General features: G+C 43.6%; 2 protein-coding genes across 2 annotated transcripts; one reads left to right on the plus strand and one right to left on the minus strand.

Annotated features, from left to right (window-relative positions):
* On the minus strand, positions 1-11875 carry LOC119195428 (potassium voltage-gated channel subfamily H member 5-like). Its single transcript, XM_037450362.2, has 12 exons — positions 11769-11875; positions 10425-10548; positions 10146-10252; positions 9917-10045; positions 9050-9165; positions 8403-8795; positions 8220-8312; positions 7627-8056; positions 4297-4496; positions 3299-3551; positions 3010-3206; positions 1-1809 (listed from the first exon to the last, which is right to left on the minus strand). The coding sequence occupies exons 1-12, from the start codon at positions 11839-11841 to the stop codon at positions 712-714; spliced, it is 3213 nt and encodes a 1070-aa protein (XP_037306259.2). The 5' UTR covers positions 11842-11875; the 3' UTR covers positions 1-711.
* An 820-nt stretch (positions 11876-12695) lies between these two features.
* On the plus strand, positions 12696-18175 carry LOC119194793 (sphingosine-1-phosphate phosphatase 1-like). The gene is made up of 3 exons (XM_037449180.2): positions 12696-13787; positions 15891-15980; positions 16445-18175. Exons 1-3 carry the CDS (start codon positions 13092-13094, stop codon positions 16994-16996), a joined length of 1338 nt encoding a protein of 445 aa, XP_037305077.2. The 5' UTR covers positions 12696-13091; the 3' UTR covers positions 16997-18175.
* Positions 18176-18705: the final 530 nt, after the last annotated feature.

Genomic DNA, 18705 nt, shown 5'->3' on the forward strand with positions numbered 1-18705 from the left:
TTAATACAACCCTGAATGAGGCTTTATTATTATAAGGCACATATCATTACCTGACAATTAATACCGTACTAAAGGGTGAAATGTATTTCACATGTGCAAACGCTGACTCAGCTCCAGTTTGCTTTCTCCATCAGTGCCAGCTCTGTTTACATAACCATGACAGTCGTTGCAGGTGAACCTTCTTGCTTAACCTCTTCTCTGATGTTCTGCCAAAAACTATACATTAAAAATAAGAAATAAAAGTCAAGGAACACCGTGAAAATGGCAGCTTTACAAAAAGCCTTAAACTCAAAAAATATGTTTGTGACTTCAGCTCGTTTCAGGCAGAGGTTTCACCAAAAGCCTTCATCAGAGCATCAATCATGAGATATACAGCTATGCATTGTTTTTATAACGGTTCTCAAAATATATGTTTTTTTCCCGGCAAATAAGCGTTTGGTGAGTTATTGTTTGTGTTTCTTTTTTGGCATTCTTCAGTATACACACAAGCATAAAAGTGCCTATCAAGCCAAAGACCGGTTGTTAGAAAAACATTTTTTTTTTTTAAAGTCTTAGGGCAACATCCAAAAGGTATATCTGCATGCAGTGGTAGTGTTTGATGGGAGAGATTTCTTTTGCAGGCCAGAGTCCAGCAGGACATGCAAACCGGTGCTTTTTGAACATCAGTAGTTAAGATATACCTCCGGTCTCTGGCTTTTCAAATCTGTGACTTCAAAAAGGCCCGTCGTCGGCCTTTGGCTTCACCCGGGCCCTCGGGGACGAGGTCGGCGGCAGCGACAGTCTCCTCCTCATCGACAGCAGTCTGAGGATCTCGCTCACCTGCGACTCGAGCACCGACAGGCGGCCGCTCAGCTTCTGAATGTCTCCCTTCAGCTCCAGCTTGGCCTCCTGCAGGGTGGCCTGGAGGAGCGCCTGTTCGGACGCCGGCTGAGCCCAAGACTGTTTGAGTGGGTCGACCCCGAGGCCGTGCTCGAACGGGTTTCTCTCCAGGGGGCTCCTCTCCATCGGGCTCCTCTCGAAGGAGCTCCTCGAGAATCCCGCTCGGTCGATGCGCAGGTCGCTCTTGGTGATGCCGCTGTCGCAGGAGTCGGTTTTGTGCAGGGCGCTCGCTTCTTCAGCTGCTGCCTCTCCTGCACCGCTGCCCACCTCCGCGCTCCCCGTCTCTGCACTTTCCCCCAAATCCGGGTTCTTGTTGACGACAGCTAAGCGCTCTGAGGGCCCGGGTGCTTTCTGCCACTCCTCTGCTTTCTCCGGCTTCGTCTCCAGCTCCGCGGCGGGAGGCGGCGGGGGTGCAGCCGAAGCGGCGTTTCTGAACTTGGACCAGCCTCGGCCTGCGGGGCGGCCGCCGACGCCACCTGCAGCTCCCCCGCCGGCCGCACCACTGGCCCCCGCAGGGCTGCCGACCCTCCGACAGAGCTGACTCTCCGCAGCGGGCCTCGCCGCCTCGGCCTCGGCGTCTTGCGGCTTCTCGCCGGGGGCGAGCTCCGGGGCAGCCGGGCTGCAGCCGCCGCCGCCTCCGCCCGCGTTCCCGGCTCCTGAGCAGGACGGGTTATTCTCCTGCAGCAGAGACGATGCAGACTGACACTGTGTGTAGGAGTTTGATTCGTGGTGACGGTGGTGCTGCGGCTCCACCTGCACACAGTTGTGATCAAAGTAGGAGTGAGGCTCTCCCGGCGGCGGGGCGTCCCTCTGCTGCCGGAACCTCTGGAACAGCTTGCGGACCGGGTGGTCATCGGGAATGGAGAGGGTCACCTCGTTTTTTCGCCGCTCCTGCTCCCTCTTCACGTCGGCAATCTTTCTGAAGATTATCTGGATGAGGGAGAGAGAGTGCATGAGGGGAACCATGTGGGATATTCTCACCGAGGCCGGAATTTACATTCCAGCAGTAGCTGAGTGAAACAGTGCATTCGTACATATAATATATATATATATATACATATATGCATATAATTCAGCGTGAAAGCCCACATAAGCATGTAGACCTGTTGAAATATTAAAGAACTGAAAGCAGCGATGCATGAGGGAAACCGATAATGTGACATCTGTGCGCTAATCATTTCCCTAGGAAGGTTGATGATGTAACATATTAGAAATGCTACTTGAATTTACAAACATTTTCTGAGCGAACTCTGACAGCAAAGATACAATAACCTTGTGTTCATGAGCAGGTTAGCATAACTGACTAAGTACAAAACGCTGCCAGATTCCTTACCAAATAGCAATGATTTAAATCCCCCATGTTGAACGTTTACAAGACTTATGTTCATGAGTCTCATCCAGTGAATACAGTTATACAGCAGAGTACGTTTCCATTAACATAAGAACTATTCAAAATGTTTGTGAATAACATAAGAGGCATACGCAAGTTAACTGAGTACAAAAGCTGTTCACCACAAACCGTTCCTCATGCTGCCCATATCAATAATAGATTGCTGTGTTTTCACTGGTTACATTTGAAGAAAAATACATCAATCTTTCAACGTGTCGCCATTATTTGCCTTGAAATTGTTTAGATTTAGTACTGCTTCAGCGCTTCACTGACAGATTTCAGTATTTTTTATTACGTAAGACACTTTTCACAATGGAGAAACTGGAAAAGTAAGAGGAAAGCTAATCAAAACATCAAATATTTACACACCTCCATGTTCCTGTTGTGGCGTGAATGCATCCCTCATCTTTTCTCAATACAGAGATTAAATACAGTATGAATGCAACTCTAGCTTTATTACGTTGTGAAAGTTAAATCATTGTTCCTCAAAATATTCACAACGTTTTGTGAGGTGTTCAGATTTGTTTAAAGGAGGTAGATTTACAATTTGGAAAGCTCTTGACCTCCTGAGCTTGACGGTCTGAGTCGCTCCAACTTCCAACTCTACGTAGAAGCCGCATGATTTAAACTGCGCGTTGGCTTCTAAGGCAGCGGCCGATAAACTTCTAAGATGAGTTGGCTCGGACCGACCCACTCGATCGAATCTGCAGCCACAGCCGCGGCGTCCGCTCAAACGTTACCCGTTTGCGCAGGTTGCAGGTGAGGATGAGGTTGCGGGAGAAGGTGTTGGCGAACGCCGTGTAAAACTCCAGCACCCTCATCAGGGCGTCTCTCCTGATGACGTGCAGGTCGCAGTAGGTCAAAGCCCGGACGTTGGCACAGGCCCGGGCCTGCGTGGTCTCCTTCCAGAACACGTCTCCGAACACGTCGCCTTTACCTGGGTGGAGAGCGGTGCGTTTAAGGGACGGATAGTAAGACAAAACCCTGGGGGGGGGGGCTCCGGGGCTCCGGTCGGCGTTGTAACATTACCGAGTATCGCGATGACCTCGTCGTCCTGGATGACCTCTAGTGAGCCGGAGACCACAAAGCAGAGGGTGTCCACGCTCTCGCCGACGTGAAAGATGAGGTCACCGGGCGCGCAGTGGGTCGTCTGGAACTCCACGGCCAGAGAGCGCAGGCAGCCGTCGCTCGCCAGGCGGAAGGCCGGGTGGTCGTTGAACACCTGCCGGTTGAGGTGGACGCAGATGTCCGCCCGCATGTCCTTGGGGCAGATTGAGAGGACCTGCGAGAGGCGGAGATATCAGTGCACTTACGTCAGGTCGTGCGGTTTATCATTAGTAGTCGACATTTTGTCAAAGCCTGATTACCCTGCTTGGCACATCTTGTTTTGGGTTTATTTTGGTTACACGGACACACCTTATACATTACAAAAGATATGTTTAGTTTATACCTTTGTTAAATAAATCAACTCTGATCATTTACGCTGCCTCGTTCCCTCTTTTGTCTCCTGGCCCTTGAGCCAGGTTATGAATGGGGGCTATAAGGAAGGAAATAAGGAAGGTAGAGATTGACTTTAATCCATAGGAAGGATGTGTCATAAGGGGTTAAAACAATCTTTTTATAGATATGCCTGCTTTGTTATAAAAACACACCAACACACACTTCTGCTGTTTTTTTCCCCTTTCCTTTGAAGTAAATTCATTTTAAAAGTAAACCAATCTGCTCTTTGTAACACGTGGCAGCAGCACCATCCCTTTCTAAGACTGTACGATTAGTTCATTGAACCCAGAGTGCACTCAGTGATCTGCTGTGACCTTTGAGGCTCGTTACTGTTCATCATTTATGATTCTGGTTAAACTGAGAGCAGCCTCGCTCTCTGATAGCGCTCTTTAACTCGATAAACCCAATCAGCATACAGTTTTTCCATTGATAAACATTTTAATCACATTATATATTAGCATGAATCAGTTTTAGAGTTTTTTACTAAATTCATGAACTCCTACTGATACCAATAATAAGATTAATACCTTATCTGTGTCGATGCCTTTAGACATTGCCCAGGTGGAGACGATGAAGTCCATGACCCTCTCACTCAGACCTTTGGGAACCTGATAAAGCTTCAGGAAGTCACGCACGTTGTTCAGCATCTCGTGGTAGCGGTTTGTGTTGGTGTACATCTGCTGGAAGATAGTGGTGACATTTCCGAAGATGGTGGCATATAGTAGCGCTTAAAAACAAAAACATAAAAACAAACGGGGCAAAGTCAGGCACAAAGCGGCCGGCAGGGTTATTCCACAACATGCAAAGGAGATGTGTTTTATTCTAGGGAACCGTGTCGGATCATTAGGAGTTTGGTTCACGCGATGCCCTAAAAATTGTCATTATTGTTTTACTTGTTGCTACTTAGGGACCAAATTTAGCAAATTAAGGTACCTTTTACTCCTCAAAATATGTACATTAACCCTACATGGTCCATTAAAAATATCACACATCACATTAGATCGTTTGACTATTCCATTACCCTAATACCTGATATTAAAGAGTCCACTAATCCATCCATTCCTTCCATGGCATTCCTTCAGATTACCGTTTCCTCCTTAGTTGAAAACAAAAGTCTCGTAGATTAAAGAATGGTATAATGGTATACTGGTACATGTTTCTGTTAAACAATCCGGTTTTTTTGCTCCTCCTATGCAAATAATCTAAGTGGTGGATTGAGCGTTTACAAATGTTATTCATGAAGCACAAGTCCTCAGTGAGAGTTCTGTGCAGCGGTGACCTCAAAGAGTCAGTCAGCATCTCTTATCGTGAGGTTTTACCCACTCAAGAGGAAGGAGTTGTCTCCAGTCGCCACAGCAGGATCACAGAGGTCAGGATACATATCTAACGTGAAGGCTCATTGTCCTTTTAATACACCCGAGCCTGCAGGCACACTCCCCCCTTTCGTCTTTTCCTATCGCATAATTCCTGTATCTGTAGCAGGAGATTTTTCGGCCATGATTGAACCTGACACTTCAGTGTGACTGAGTGGCCTCCGTGATTGAAGCACCACGAGAAGGATGGGTGTTTCGTTTTGGATGTGCGGACCTTGAAGCGCGGCCGTCAGTTTGTGTTTCCCTCACAGTTTTTGATTGCATCACTTTACATGCTGTTTCAGAGGAATCGGCCAAAGGTTGGTGAAGGAAGGCGAGTCGTGACGGAGGAACTGTAAGCAAAGGCTGGAAGTGGAAGCAGTGACACTGAAGGTGAAGCTATTACTGTAACTGTGGGTGATGGAAATAAAACAGACACACGCATATAAATAGATTTCTATTTCAAGAGGTTCGGCGTTATTTAAATGAGGCCGGTTTTCACTTATTGTTTCAGATGTAATAACTTCACACAATCAAAAAAGCTTTCGAGGAAAAAATGGGATAGATTAGATTAGGAGAGGTTTATGTTCACTGCTACTTAAATGACATGTTGTAAATTAGAATGATGACACTGCGGGAGAGATTGTTTGAAGGCCAGCAGTGTTATACAACCAGCTACGGTCTTTAGCACTGCATCACTAGAGATTAGATGTTACTCAGGACCTTGACTTAATAAGCTTGATGTGATAAACAGTTCCACGAAAACGTCAATGGATCTGAATCAAATCCATACAACCGACATTTACAGAATGTAAAACATGCACTGTGTCTTTGTTGCTGTATAGGTGGTCTGTTTACTCGCCAACATCACTTTGCTACGCAGTAATTGTTCTTGACATGTTTCATTATGCATCTCTGACCAAGCAGAAACATGTTTATTCCTGGAGTTTAAAACCAATCTGCAGCAGATCATCTTGAAGCAGAGAATGGGCCTAGATAATTCAGCACCAGTGAATTAACTCAAAGACAACGCTATTCGGATAGAATAGTAACAATGACCAACCTTCAGACAGCTCCGCAGAGCAGGTTGTGACGGATGCTGAACATGTCACTTTTTATTATGGACAGAGCTCCAGAGTCCAGAACTCTTCCCAGTGGTTCAAACAACGAGGCTGCAGTTTAATGTGAATGACACGACTAGAGTCACTGAATACTGTAACGAATTCTTCATGTACCTGAAAGATGTGCATGTATCTGTACTTGCTTTGTGTTATTGCCGTTCATTTATCGTGATGAAATCATGCAAACCAAGATAGAAAATGTTTAGATGAACGTACCGCAGTGCTGATTTCTGCTACACCAAATGTTTTTCAGTAAGAACCAGCTATGAGTCGAAGATCCAGAGCTTGAATTTGACTTTGCATCTGTGCATAAACACCATATGCTGCTTCACTGGCAGCTGGCAGACAACCAGCCGGACCGTGGAGCTCATTACTGTGACTAGCATGCAAGTACATGCATCCAGGTTGGCTCCTGTAAGGTTGTACTAGCATATTAGAAACGGATGAACGCATTAACGGGATGGAAACAGCATCAAAGGATGAACGCATCGCACGCCAACGAGTGATGGGGAGATTGAGAAGTGGCTCATGCTCTGCAGCTGTTGTTGTACCGGCATAATCACTTCACACCTGCTGCTGCAGACATACACGGGAAGCTTATGTCACTTTAACAAGTGGCAGAGACCTCTGCCACTTGTTAAAGTGATTGAAGCTAGCTAGCATTAGCTATAGTTATGGCTATAGCTAGTCTGAAGATAAAACAATACAATTCTTGCACTCTCTTGTATTTGTGTTAATTACCCCATTGTCATCAAATAGTTATTTGGTTTTAAGTGTTGAGGTGCCGGTCGGGGATGAATTAATGTCCCCGAGGTAAAGCGCACAACTTCTCTAGAGAGGACAAAAAGCACGAATCACAACAGATGCAACCTTGTCTAATTCAGTGTGCTTCAGCGGACATCGTCTTCATACTGTAACAGTGTAGCTGCTGTTCGTTTGTCCTTTATTCAGCTTTATTCGGACTGTCAAGGTTTTCCTGTGCATCCATTGAAGTAGAAAAACAGCAGTCACTTTGATTTAGGCTCCTCTGAAAAGGATTCGCTTCGATTCCACTTGACAAACTGTCCACTCGCAATTGATAGATTAAGGATTTGTGGTGTTTGTCAGAGGCTTGGATGAACCCAGGAACGATTGGAGGCCTCGTGGTGATCGTTTAAATGTGCGTGTTCAAGTGATAGCAAGAGCTTGTATCCATACTAGACGACTGTGTGACTCCATTAACTGCTCCATTAACCACCAGTCTCTTTGTTATGCAAGATGAGATCTGTAAGACCTGTGATTTAGCAAAGGTCTTAATGTATTTAGATTTGAAATATTCCCTGAGATGTCATGATATGTTACAGAATGGATATTGAACAGTGCTTAATAGAGATTGAGTACTTACAGCCCACCATCATCATGGCCACAGAGAAGATTTTCTCTCCATCCGTGGCCGGAGCGATGTTGCCAAAGCCGATGGTGGTGAGACTCGTCATGGTGAAGTAGAGAGAAGAAATGTACAACGTGTCCTTGTTGGGGCCCCCCTCCCACTGCCCCGTGCCGCTGGCGTTGTAGCGGTAAGGAGTCCCGATGCTCAGGGCCAACTGGTAGAGCCAGCTGTCCGTCTTGATGGTGTTAGTAGCCACGTCGATGACTTCGTAGTCCCCGATGCTGTACCAGATGCAGGCCAGCCAGTGGGCCACCAGACCAAAGACGCACACCAGCAGAACCAGGACGGCGGCGCCGTACTCCAGGTAGTGGTCCAGTTTACGGGCCACGCGGCCCAAGCGGAGCAGACGGATCACCTTGAGGGAGCTGAACAGGCTGCTGAGACCCTACAATGATAAATGAGTCGGCTACATTCTTGAAAGGATCATCGAAGCCACAAAAATCCACTTGTGATGAATATTTTCTATGATTTAGAATCAGCACGATTGGCCATGTATGCGTACTACGATTGGTAAAAGCATTGTGTTGTGTAAGTAATGTATTTCCTACTGGGAGTAGAGAGTCCTCGGTTCGCGTGGTATTCCTGTGGAAAACCGAAGACTCGCGAAGATGACTTGCTTGAGATAAAGACGGCACGAAATCCTTAAATGCAAAACAGTCAATCAGCCACCTGCAGTGTAAAGTATCAACGCATACGCCATTTTAACGGTGCATTCGTATAAATTCACTCACGTCATTCACGTGTTCAAAGGCGTTGATGATGTCGTAGGGCAGACAGGACAGCAGGTCGATGACGAACCACGTCTTCAAGTAGTTCATTCGAATGAGCCTGGCGTCTGAAACGATCTCCCCATTAGCACCCACGAAGGTGGTGTGGAAGTTGAGCACAATGTCAATCAGGAAGACGATGTCCACCACGCTGTCCAGCACCAGCCAAGCCAGATTGTTTTGCTTGGTCTTGAAGGAGACGTTGTAGGGCACCATGATGGCCGTGTAGAAGGTGAGGATGAGGATGACCCAGTCCCAGGTGGTCTTGAAGGTGCAGTAGTGGAGGATGATGTGTGGAGGGGTCTTTGGGGCCTCTTGTTTGTACTGAGGGAGGATGTCTGATCCCAGCTGAAGAGCCTTTATCGAGAGGGGGTGTTTAACACGGTGAGTACACACACATAGAACACACTCCTCATAGACCCTTCAAGTTGTTCAACCTAGAAAACGCCAAAACATTTCTTGGTGGATTTATCCCTATTTCATGAAGAATGAAGAATAATCTCTGGATCTGGATCTTCAAAGCACTTTCTTGATTTAGCTTTGGGTATTTTTAGGTAGATGCCTCGCATTTGGAGCCAAACGCTTCTTTTAGACCCAGAGCGCTTCCTCACCTCGGCCAGTCTGGAGGGCTTGTGGCTGACCTCGGTGCTCAGGTCGGCTAACTGCTGCACGAGGTTGCGATTGTTGGACAGAGCCCGCGCCAGTCTGGCAAATTTGGTCCATCCCGCTTGGAGACAAAAAAGAGAGACCGTTTTATTTTAATTTTAGAAACAATCCTGCCGTTCCCTTTTTCAAAAGCACCATTGGCATTATAATGGTCCCTTTCTTTGTGAAGAAAAATCCTTTTCCCCAGTTTCCCAATTGTTGGGAAATGATTTCTTCTTCTCAGCACCAAAAGACTCATGCTGGCAGGTTACATTCTGTTAAGAAATATCATTTTTCAAATCCACACGACTACATGAATGCATCATCCTGGGAGTGTTCATTGTAAAACCATTTAAAAATCAGCTGCCTATAGAAGGATTATTTCATTCCCTCTGTTTACAGTAAGTGTATGTGATACATTTATCGTCCCCATGTGGACTGCGTGTCTTTTGTTCCTACTAGATGTATGTAAAAGGCACACCTAATCCCCTGGGACATGGCACCCTCAGAGACCAGTGCTCACTGACCCGCACACGCGACACCTGGACAGTTGCATGTTACATACCAGAAACAAAGGTCTTTTAAGTCACAGCCATTCGTATGCTCGAGAGATTCAGCTGCACTGCACCCTCGCTGCTGTAGATGGATGAAACTGAGCTTTGGAGGGGCCTTAGTGAGATATTTACCTAGTAAATCTGCGTTGCAACCCTTCGGTGTGTGGAATAAGACATACAAATGCCAGAAGCGGATGAATACAAATGGTTTTTCACGACTACTGAATGCAGTCTGGTTGACACCATTGAAACCAGAGACACAAATATGAACCGTCTCACCTCTATTTGTTTCATCTTCGATCGGCTGTTTGAACACCGTAATGTCTCGAAAGGTGCAGAGAAAAAGCACCACCTTGTTGTCCTCATTTCTGATTGGAGCTACCTGCATGTAGAGCCATATCGGTGTTCCTGTGCAAAACAGTTTAAATGAGATGTGAAAAAATTGAATGAAAATAAGTAAACACATTTAACGATTTATTTAATATAGTAAAGGTATAGTGAAACTTACTATTTTTTGTATACAGCAGCACCTCGTAGAATTGGGACTCATAGTTATCGAAGGTCTGTCTAATGTTGTCTATAGTCTTCTTATCAGTAAGGTCACCATACATGAAGCTGCAAAACAAGGGAGAGACAGATATCAAAAAGTAGAAGGGAGTGTGTTGTTGTTGTTGTTATAGTTGTTAGAAGAAAAACAAAGCAGACATCCCTAATTTTGATTGAAAGCCTTTTCTTCTTCATCTGTTTTGTTATGGGTTTGATCATTTTACAACAAAAGGCGTCTTACTTGCATGAGCTGCTTCTGTGCATGACTTCGGCTCTGTGGTACCCGGACAGCTTGCAGAACCCATCGTTGCTGTAAACCACTGGCCACTGCACGATCTGTGCATTTCCCAGAAGGAAACTGGTTTCTGCAAGAAAATACATGAAAAATACAGCAGTCTGAAACAAGACTAGTCAAAAATCAACAAACTTGCAGACTTAATGCACTTGATTTTAACAATGTGTTGCTATTGTTTTATATTTTTGACAAATATCTTATACATTGTAGGTAAAAAAATATTTTAATAAATCCTGCTGCTGACCATTATCATGAATCAGACGAAACGTCAACATATACAGCGGAATGTGTATCTAAAAAAAAGCAAACTCTTCCACTATAATAATAATCATATATAATGGGAAAAAGCGTATTACTATTTAAAGCACTAGTAAACAATGGCAATTAGACAAGTGCCTCAGCAGAAATAGGCATTGATAAAATGTTTATGTTCCACCCTTAATGTAGATTAAATATTGATGAAGAGCTGGAAAGTTTGCCAGCTTCACAGCAGTTTGGATAAAACTGCTGCCTCAATAGAAATTCCGGATGACATTTTCTCTACTTTACAGTTAGTATTGAAGCAGTCAAACTCAAAGCGAGTGTTACTTGAAATATTTACGCTGTTATCAATGCCTTCGTGTTTCAGGATCGGAAGTATTTAGACAATTATGTCTGAATTTCTGATGTTTTAACAGACTAAATTTACCTAAATTATACTACAGAGGCGAGACATTGCATTCATGTTGCAATATTTGTATTTCTCAATGATAATATGACCTTTCTAAAATATAAAGGACAAATACTGATACATCTAACTGCATAACAACACACATATATTTGTTCAAAATGCAAGACAATACATAACACAGCCCACCAAATCACATTATACATCCCCTAAGAAAATTAAAAAGGTGTTTGTAGGAATCCATAACTTATCAAGAAAAAAGCACCCCTTAAATCATCATATGATTAGCAATAAAACATGTTGAAGACCAGTAAACATTATTATAGCTATGATGGGATATCGGTACATCAGTATGTATGGACTATTATACTGAAATGAACCCAGGGAATTTGGACACGAGGCGTATTGCATTAATCATACGTCATTGTTCATTGTGTTGTTGCAACAAAAAAAGTAAAAAGTACAACAGCCAAGTCTTAATTCCTGCGTGTTTCCATTACATATAAATAACATTAAATCTTTACTCCAGCATCGCATGCAGCATTGTGCTCTACCGTGAGCGACGGAGATCAACATCCAATAATACAATTACAAATGTTTCCCTTAATTAAATTAAAACTCACCACTCGAGCGCCGGACAATATTTTCTAGAAAAGTATTTTGCGGAGCCACCAGGCCTCTCTTGCCCCCATGCATCGTGAGGGTTCAGGACACCGACTCAGAGATGCTCGGTGTTAGTGCTGCTGTTAACAACCCCACCCCCCTTCCTCAACACCCCCCCCCCCCCCAGCCTCAGCTGTCTGCCCGACCGAAGCGTGGACCACAAGCGTGTGAAGATCACATGGGTGGTTTACACGAGGTACTTCCGGACTGCGGTTTTTGAAATAAAAATAAAACATCATCAACAAATGTGTCAATATTCACCGTAAAAAAAGAATTTTCCCCTTCCAGTTATGTTCGCACCACATCCACAACCGTGATGTTCATACGCACATATCGGGATAAGCTTGCTCTATACATACTCTGGAAGGAGCTTTACCTGCTTAATGCAGTTCAGTCCTCGAATTCGAATATATCGTGTGTAAATATATACATGACAATCACATCGGCATGGAAGAAAATGAAATTGGAGGGCTTTATTTGAAGCTTTTATTTTGGAGGTCTGCTATAACACCTCGTAGTTAAATTGGTTTATAGTCTCTGGATTTTCAGACCTGTACACGTGCATTTGCCTGAGATTTATATTATATATAAACAACTTTCTATTTTTACTAACATATATATATATATATATATATATATATATATATATATATATATATATATATATATATATATATATATATATATATAAAACCCCTATTATAATAGACAGTACACCCTCTCGTACGTTATTCCTTAAATATGAACATTTATTTATGTGAAACATGTGGTTGTTAATTACATTATTGATAATGATCGTACATACATTTGATCATTATTTTAATATATGTAATTGAGCATAACTCCAGCAGGGAGAGCTCTTTTTTTTGCCTATGGGCCACTGACATTAAGTCCGACGAAGAAGAAGGAAAAGAAGTCAAAGAAGAAGAAGACGAAGAGCGACCACGGGAATAACGGTTTGACGCAGTTCGCTGGCGTGAATTAGGTTAAACCGTGAAGCAATGGTTAACCGTCACCACTTCAACGGACTTTGGATACTGCCGTCAACGCCGGCGTACAAGGTCTGCGACTTGAACGCGGAGTCCAGGTATTAGTGAGGTGTAACTGCTCCTAGCTAGCGAGCTAACCCCCTCCACCGGGTTTTTATTTCGTTCAGAGGAACGCAACCGCCACCGAGCTCCACTTCTCCTTAAGCTCACTCCGAAGAACATGAACTCTACTTTTACGACTAAGCGTCGTTGTGCGTTTTTAACATAACAAAATCTTACGTTCATTTTAAAGTCATGGCGAACGACTTTGTTGAGAAGTTTGTTCGGCTGTGTAATCATCTCCAACACCCGCGCCATGTAGCCAGGTTCCAGTACGTTTGCGGCGTTAAAGGGACATTTCCGGTTAAACCGACCGAGTCTGACGGCGGAGACTCGGAGACGGAGCGTCCCGGGCTGAGGAAGAGGGTCCAACAGGGAGGACCGGGCTCGGACGTTCCCGCGGGAAACGGGGCGACCGGGGACGCGACCTCCCCGCAGGTTAACTGGTCGCAAGGCGACGTTACCCCCGACGGTTCCTCGGCAGCGGCTGCTGCTGACGTCGAGCCGGTCACCACCAGAGCGAAGCCTCTCCGGAGGAACTCCCTGACCGGAGATGTGGGTCAAGAGTTCCTCATCCAAAACAAGTTTCTGTTCTACCTGTTCACGTTCGGCACCGAGCTGGGCAACGAGATGTTCTTCATCGCCTTCTTCCCCTTCCTCTTCTGGAACATCGACGCCCTGGTCAGCCGGAGACTCATCGTGGTCTGGGCCTGGAACCTGTTTGTGGGACAGTCCACCAAGGACATGGTCCGCTGGTCCCGGCCGGCCTCTCCCCCCGTCGTGAAGGTGGAGGTCTTCTACAACTCCGAGTACAGCATGCCGTCCACACACGCGATGACGGGGACGGCCATACCCTTCTGTCTCTTCATGCTGACCTATGAGCGGTGGCAGGTGAGAGACCTTTTCAAACCCCTCGTCAAATCTAGGGTGGTGCTGGTCGGGGGTGTAGAGGTGTACAGCCTGATTTCCGAGGCCGATCGCCAGCAAAGAGGTCAACTGCTTCAGGGGCCCCAAAGTCAACATGTTTACAGTTTGATGAGTTTTGATAGTCAGACCTAATATTGCATAGTTGGTTAGCGGATTTGCATAAACGTTTTGGGATAATAAGTAACTTTTTGGGGGTTCTTCTTTGTCTCATGACATCATGCTTAAGAAAAGGTTTTGGGTTTTGGAGTGCTGGTACAACCACAATACATTGAACACATAATTCAAGAAATTGTGTGTTCTTGCAAATAATCTGAAGTTGCATTCTTAGTTTTCCTGCTAATATTAAAGTACTCGAGCATAACAAATAAGAACATCTCCATCAGGAACACCCATCATTGTTCATCTAGTAGGCTATGAAATTTGACTCCACTAAAAAATGGCACACCTGTAAAATAACTTTCCTTTCGTGTGCTTTTTAATGAAGATTAGTGTTTGAAACTGGATTATTATCTCAATGCCAGCCGGGAACCTTGAACTAACATGATAAAGTATCTGCTGCATTGCTTACCACGTATGGCCTTGTGTCAAAAGAAAAGGTCAGCTGATATTATGCTTATATGGTGCATATTTCTGTATAAATGCACAAATTACACAAGACACCGCACACCAGGGTAGTATTCATGCTGATCTAATGGGTAATAAGCACAACAGGATACATTCTACACAGAGAGGAACAATGGTTTGAAGCCCCCCCCCCCCCTTTCCTCGCAGTGTGAAACTGAACTGAAATATTATTACAGACAACTAGGTCGTAAACTCGCACATTTAAATTAAGTTTTTTCACTGCTAAGTCTGTGATTTTGTGCTTCACATTGCATTACTATTCTGTGTTCTAGCTATGATGTGAAGATGATGAGGTCTTGGGAGCCACAGTTTCAAGGTTCAGCTGAAATAGATCCCGATAAGAAAAGACCGCAGTTCAAGAAGTACACAAGGCATCTGAACCTAACAACATGTAAAAAGCTCCGTGTGACCTTTTCTCCACAGTTCCCCAGTGCCAACTATGAGGGTCAGTGGGTCTATTTACAGCCAGAAAAAAGAAAAGAAAACATCCTGCCTTTTGAAGCATTGTTAATTCTTATTGTCTGATCTTGTGTGAGCTTGTTGCCCAAAAACATTCCCGTTCAAGCAGACATTTGGAAAGGACTGGGTGTGTCAATAGTACACGATTCGCGGAAAGGTAGTTTAGATTTTTTGGATAACCAAAGACTCACTCTTCAACATTGTAAAACCTACACAGACAGAGGAGGGACTAGTGAACGTCATTTAGGTGAAGTATGAGTGAGCATTAAGAGAAAACTGCAAAAGAACAAAGTGAGACAGTCTGATGAGAACACAGGTCACTGGAAGTGTTAGAATTTGGGAGAGTGAATTTACCAGAGACTGTAGTTAATCAGCCAGATCGGAGAGCTCGAAGCTAAGGACCTTTTTCCAGTTAAATCAACTTTAATTTCACGAGTAACTTGATGGAACATCTAAATGGAAGAACTCACTCCAGTGTATAAAGTTGACAGCCTGATTGAAATAGAAATTTGTAGTTTTGTAAATGACCACAATGGACATCGCCATTCCCATAGATTGTGGCACATATTCACGCTCCCCTGAGGTGGAACTGTTGTAACTTTAGTTATCCTGTACCTTCCTATTTAGCACCATCATTGGGTCATACTTTCAATTTTTCAAATAGCTTTTTAATGCCTGTTAAACTAATAACATTCCAAGAGGTTTCTGCTGCATATTTTGTTTAGTGCTTTTTATCGAGTCCACGTGTTAAACGTTCCATAATCACGTTGACACAGTTGTGGTGTTGACATTAGCACACTCACTGTAGCATTTGCAGAGCGATGTGGGGGCTCAAACCTACCGGCACCTTGCTTAGCGGTATAATCGGGTCATGCCTTTGCATAAATGGTAGTTGTAAAACGTGGTTCCATGATCCTACTACATCTATTTAGGGGCCCACCTTTTTTGTTTTATATTAATATTATTTCATTACCTTGCTTCTAGTATTCCTTCCTCTTTGGCTTTTGTGTGGCTCTCAGCTGGAGTGTCCTGGTGTGTGTGAGCCGAATCTACATGGGGATGCATTCCGTTCTGGTAAGTACATTAAATAAAACACATGAAATGAATAATCCCTCACCGAAACATGAATACCTGAAGAATAAAAAGTGACCGTGTTCCACCTAAACTCTTAGCCAGAAAGTCTGAGGGATACCTCGGCGGAAGGTCAAACATGACCTATGCATGACAGCCACTCAGGCCCGATGTGTTGTAATTACGACCGTCTCAGGAACTTTAACCTAATTATCAGAGGAAACTTTAGGCCGAGCCAATAAACAAATCAAGGCCAGATTAGATATGGTTGCCAACCAACCAATTTAGCGGACGTTAATGTTCTGCATTACAAAAACTGATTATGCATTTGCAGTCAAACGTCCTGGATTAAGTCTGCAATCAAAACACAAAGAATCATAAAACATCTTTTATGTGCAAATATGAGTGAAACAAAACGTCTTGTTGGCATTCCGTGGTTTACAGTGATTTGTGTCCCTGTGTTGCAGGAGGTAATAACTGGCTTCCTCTACAGCCTTCTTATCCTAGCCTTTTTCCAGCCAATTTTGGGCAAGATCGACAACTTCTACATGACGGACCCCTTCGCTCCCCTCGTGATTATCGTGTCCCACGTGAGCTTCGGACTCGTGGCTTTCTCTCTGGATTCCTGGAGCACCTCTCGGGGGGACACGGCTCAGGCCCTGGGCACCGGGGTAGGCGCTGCCATCGGCACCCACGTTAACCATCAGCTGGGGCTGCTGCTGGATCCGCCACTGTCCTCACTTCCCCTAACTTTACCACCAATCACAGCGGGCTTGGTGGTTCTCGCTCTGCTGCGCTTCTTCATCGGAGTCGCTGTCATCCTCGTCACGAGAATGGTTATGAAAGCAGTGACTATTCCGTTCTTGTGTCGAGTGTTCGGGCTGCCTTCAGATGATGTAAGGCAAGCGAGGCAGCACATGAAAGTAGAGCTGCCGTACCGTTACATCGTCTACAGCGTTGTTGGTTTCAGTTGCGTCTGTGTGGTGCCTCTCATTTTTAGGATCTTAAACCTTGTCTGAGTGTTTTGCGTGTGTATGCAAGCTGTATCTGTTGCTGCTGACCTGTTCACCTCGTGTTGAAGGCAAAGGGCACTTGGAAACACGCTTCTGCTTTTGACACATGATAAATCCATGTTTCTGCACAACAGAAACTAATGTAATGAATACATTTGGTGATATTATTCCTCTTTGCTATTGAGTTCCATTGTTGTCTAGAAAATATCAAAAAGACACCAATAAGGTACAATGTTCCTTCATTATGATGAGCATGAGCTCAGTAGTTTATAATGAGTTGATCCCACACAGACCAGAAGAAGTAGGAAAGTTTTGGTGCCTCAAATCAATTTTGGTTTTTGCCTGTTTCAATGGGTTTATTGACAATGATAATATGGAACATTATCAGCCTTATCCCTTTAATATATCATTTAATACCTAGTGGTAATAGGAGCTTTGCAAATAGGAAATCTATCAAATGTACCATTATGATGCAAAAATGAGGAATACATTGTTGATTTGTTTTCATTAATTTGAAGAACATTGTCAGAGCTTGACATTCTCCAAAAACAAACACCTAACCATGAACATTTATTAAGTCACATCACATCTTAGTTGTCGCCATTGATGAATAGTCAACCAGGTGCACGTTCACGTGTGTTGGGGTTGGATCCACAATTGCCATTTCTTTAAAAAAAAACTGGAGAAACCTGTGTTTTGTATTGTATTTTTTTCTTGCATTATCATAGCCACTATTATCTATATCATTACCTCGCTTTTGTACATATTTTGTGCTTGTTTAAAAAATCCATTTGTATTTTGCGTCAAGTGTAATTTGAAAGCTTAAAATTAATATAGCCTATTTTTGATAAAGTGTTTTGCCATTGTAACTAATGTCCTGAATTGTTGCTAAAGAATAAAATCTAAAACAATATTGTTTCTTGATTTCAAGAATCGTGGTTAGGTGGCTTTTCAGGTGGCCTTCCTTACTACAGTATATAAAACATTGACCCTAGTCTGAAAGTTGTAATTTCTTCTGATTTACTGTTGCAATGTCCAAATAATGATTTGCTTTAATATTTATGTCAGAATTGTATTGCCTGAACATTATACTGAGTACTTATCAGTATGTACAGGTCTAGTGTTACCAACCATTTCTGTTATGTAAGGATTGTATTCTCGTGAAAAAAATATGGGAACAAGAATAAAATCTTCCAAAAAAAACATTTCAATGCATTTTTTTTCCAGAATTTCAGAAGTAAACTTTCATAGCAAGTAATCTGAAGATCAGAGAATCTGGGATTTCAGAACAATGTGCATTGTACGTTTGATTACTGAATAATATACCTTCTCATCTGTTTCATGGATGGAATTTAAATTACGCAGAAAAAATAATATACGTGAATACATTTAAAGAATATGTGTTCCAATAAGGAAATAACTCCAGAAAAGAGAGGTTTAATACATCTTAATCAGATTTAAAATAATTGGTAAACCACAATGAATGATTGCTGTACTGTTTAAAGTTGCAAGTGTGTGAGTCGCTGCCACAAATCCAGAATAACTGCATTTTTGTTTAGTCAATAGTGAGAGAAGGCATGCAGTGTGATAACATTTGTTTTACTCAATGTACAACAAAAGCACATTGGGTTCATGCTTAACCTTTGACCAACATGGATAAGGTATTAGGTATCTGGTTTGTAACCCCAAATTGCATCCAGCACAATCAGTGGGCT

This window comes from Pungitius pungitius, chromosome 20, assembly GCF_949316345.1.
Source record: "Pungitius pungitius chromosome 20, fPunPun2.1, whole genome shotgun sequence".
NCBI lineage: Eukaryota > Metazoa > Chordata > Actinopteri > Perciformes > Gasterosteidae > Pungitius > Pungitius pungitius.

Coding starts and splice junctions, on each gene's coding strand:
- LOC119195428 (XM_037450362.2), bottom strand. CDS start 11,841: ATGCATGGGGGCAAGAGAGGCCTGGTGGCTCCGCAAAATACTTTTCTA. Junction 10,046..10,145: donor GCTGCTGTATACAAAAAATA/GTAAGTTTCACT, acceptor TGTTTTGCACAG/GAACACCGATATGGCTCTAC. Junction 3,207..3,298: donor CGAGGTCATCGCGATACTCG/GTAATGTTACAA, acceptor CTCTCCACCCAG/GTAAAGGCGACGTGTTCGGA.
- LOC119194793 (XM_037449180.2), top strand. CDS start 13,092: ATGGCGAACGACTTTGTTGAGAAGTTTGTTCGGCTGTGTAATCATCTC. Junction 13,788..15,890: donor TGACCTATGAGCGGTGGCAG/GTGAGAGACCTT, acceptor CCTTGCTTCTAG/TATTCCTTCCTCTTTGGCTT. Junction 15,981..16,444: donor TGGGGATGCATTCCGTTCTG/GTAAGTACATTA, acceptor CCTGTGTTGCAG/GAGGTAATAACTGGCTTCCT.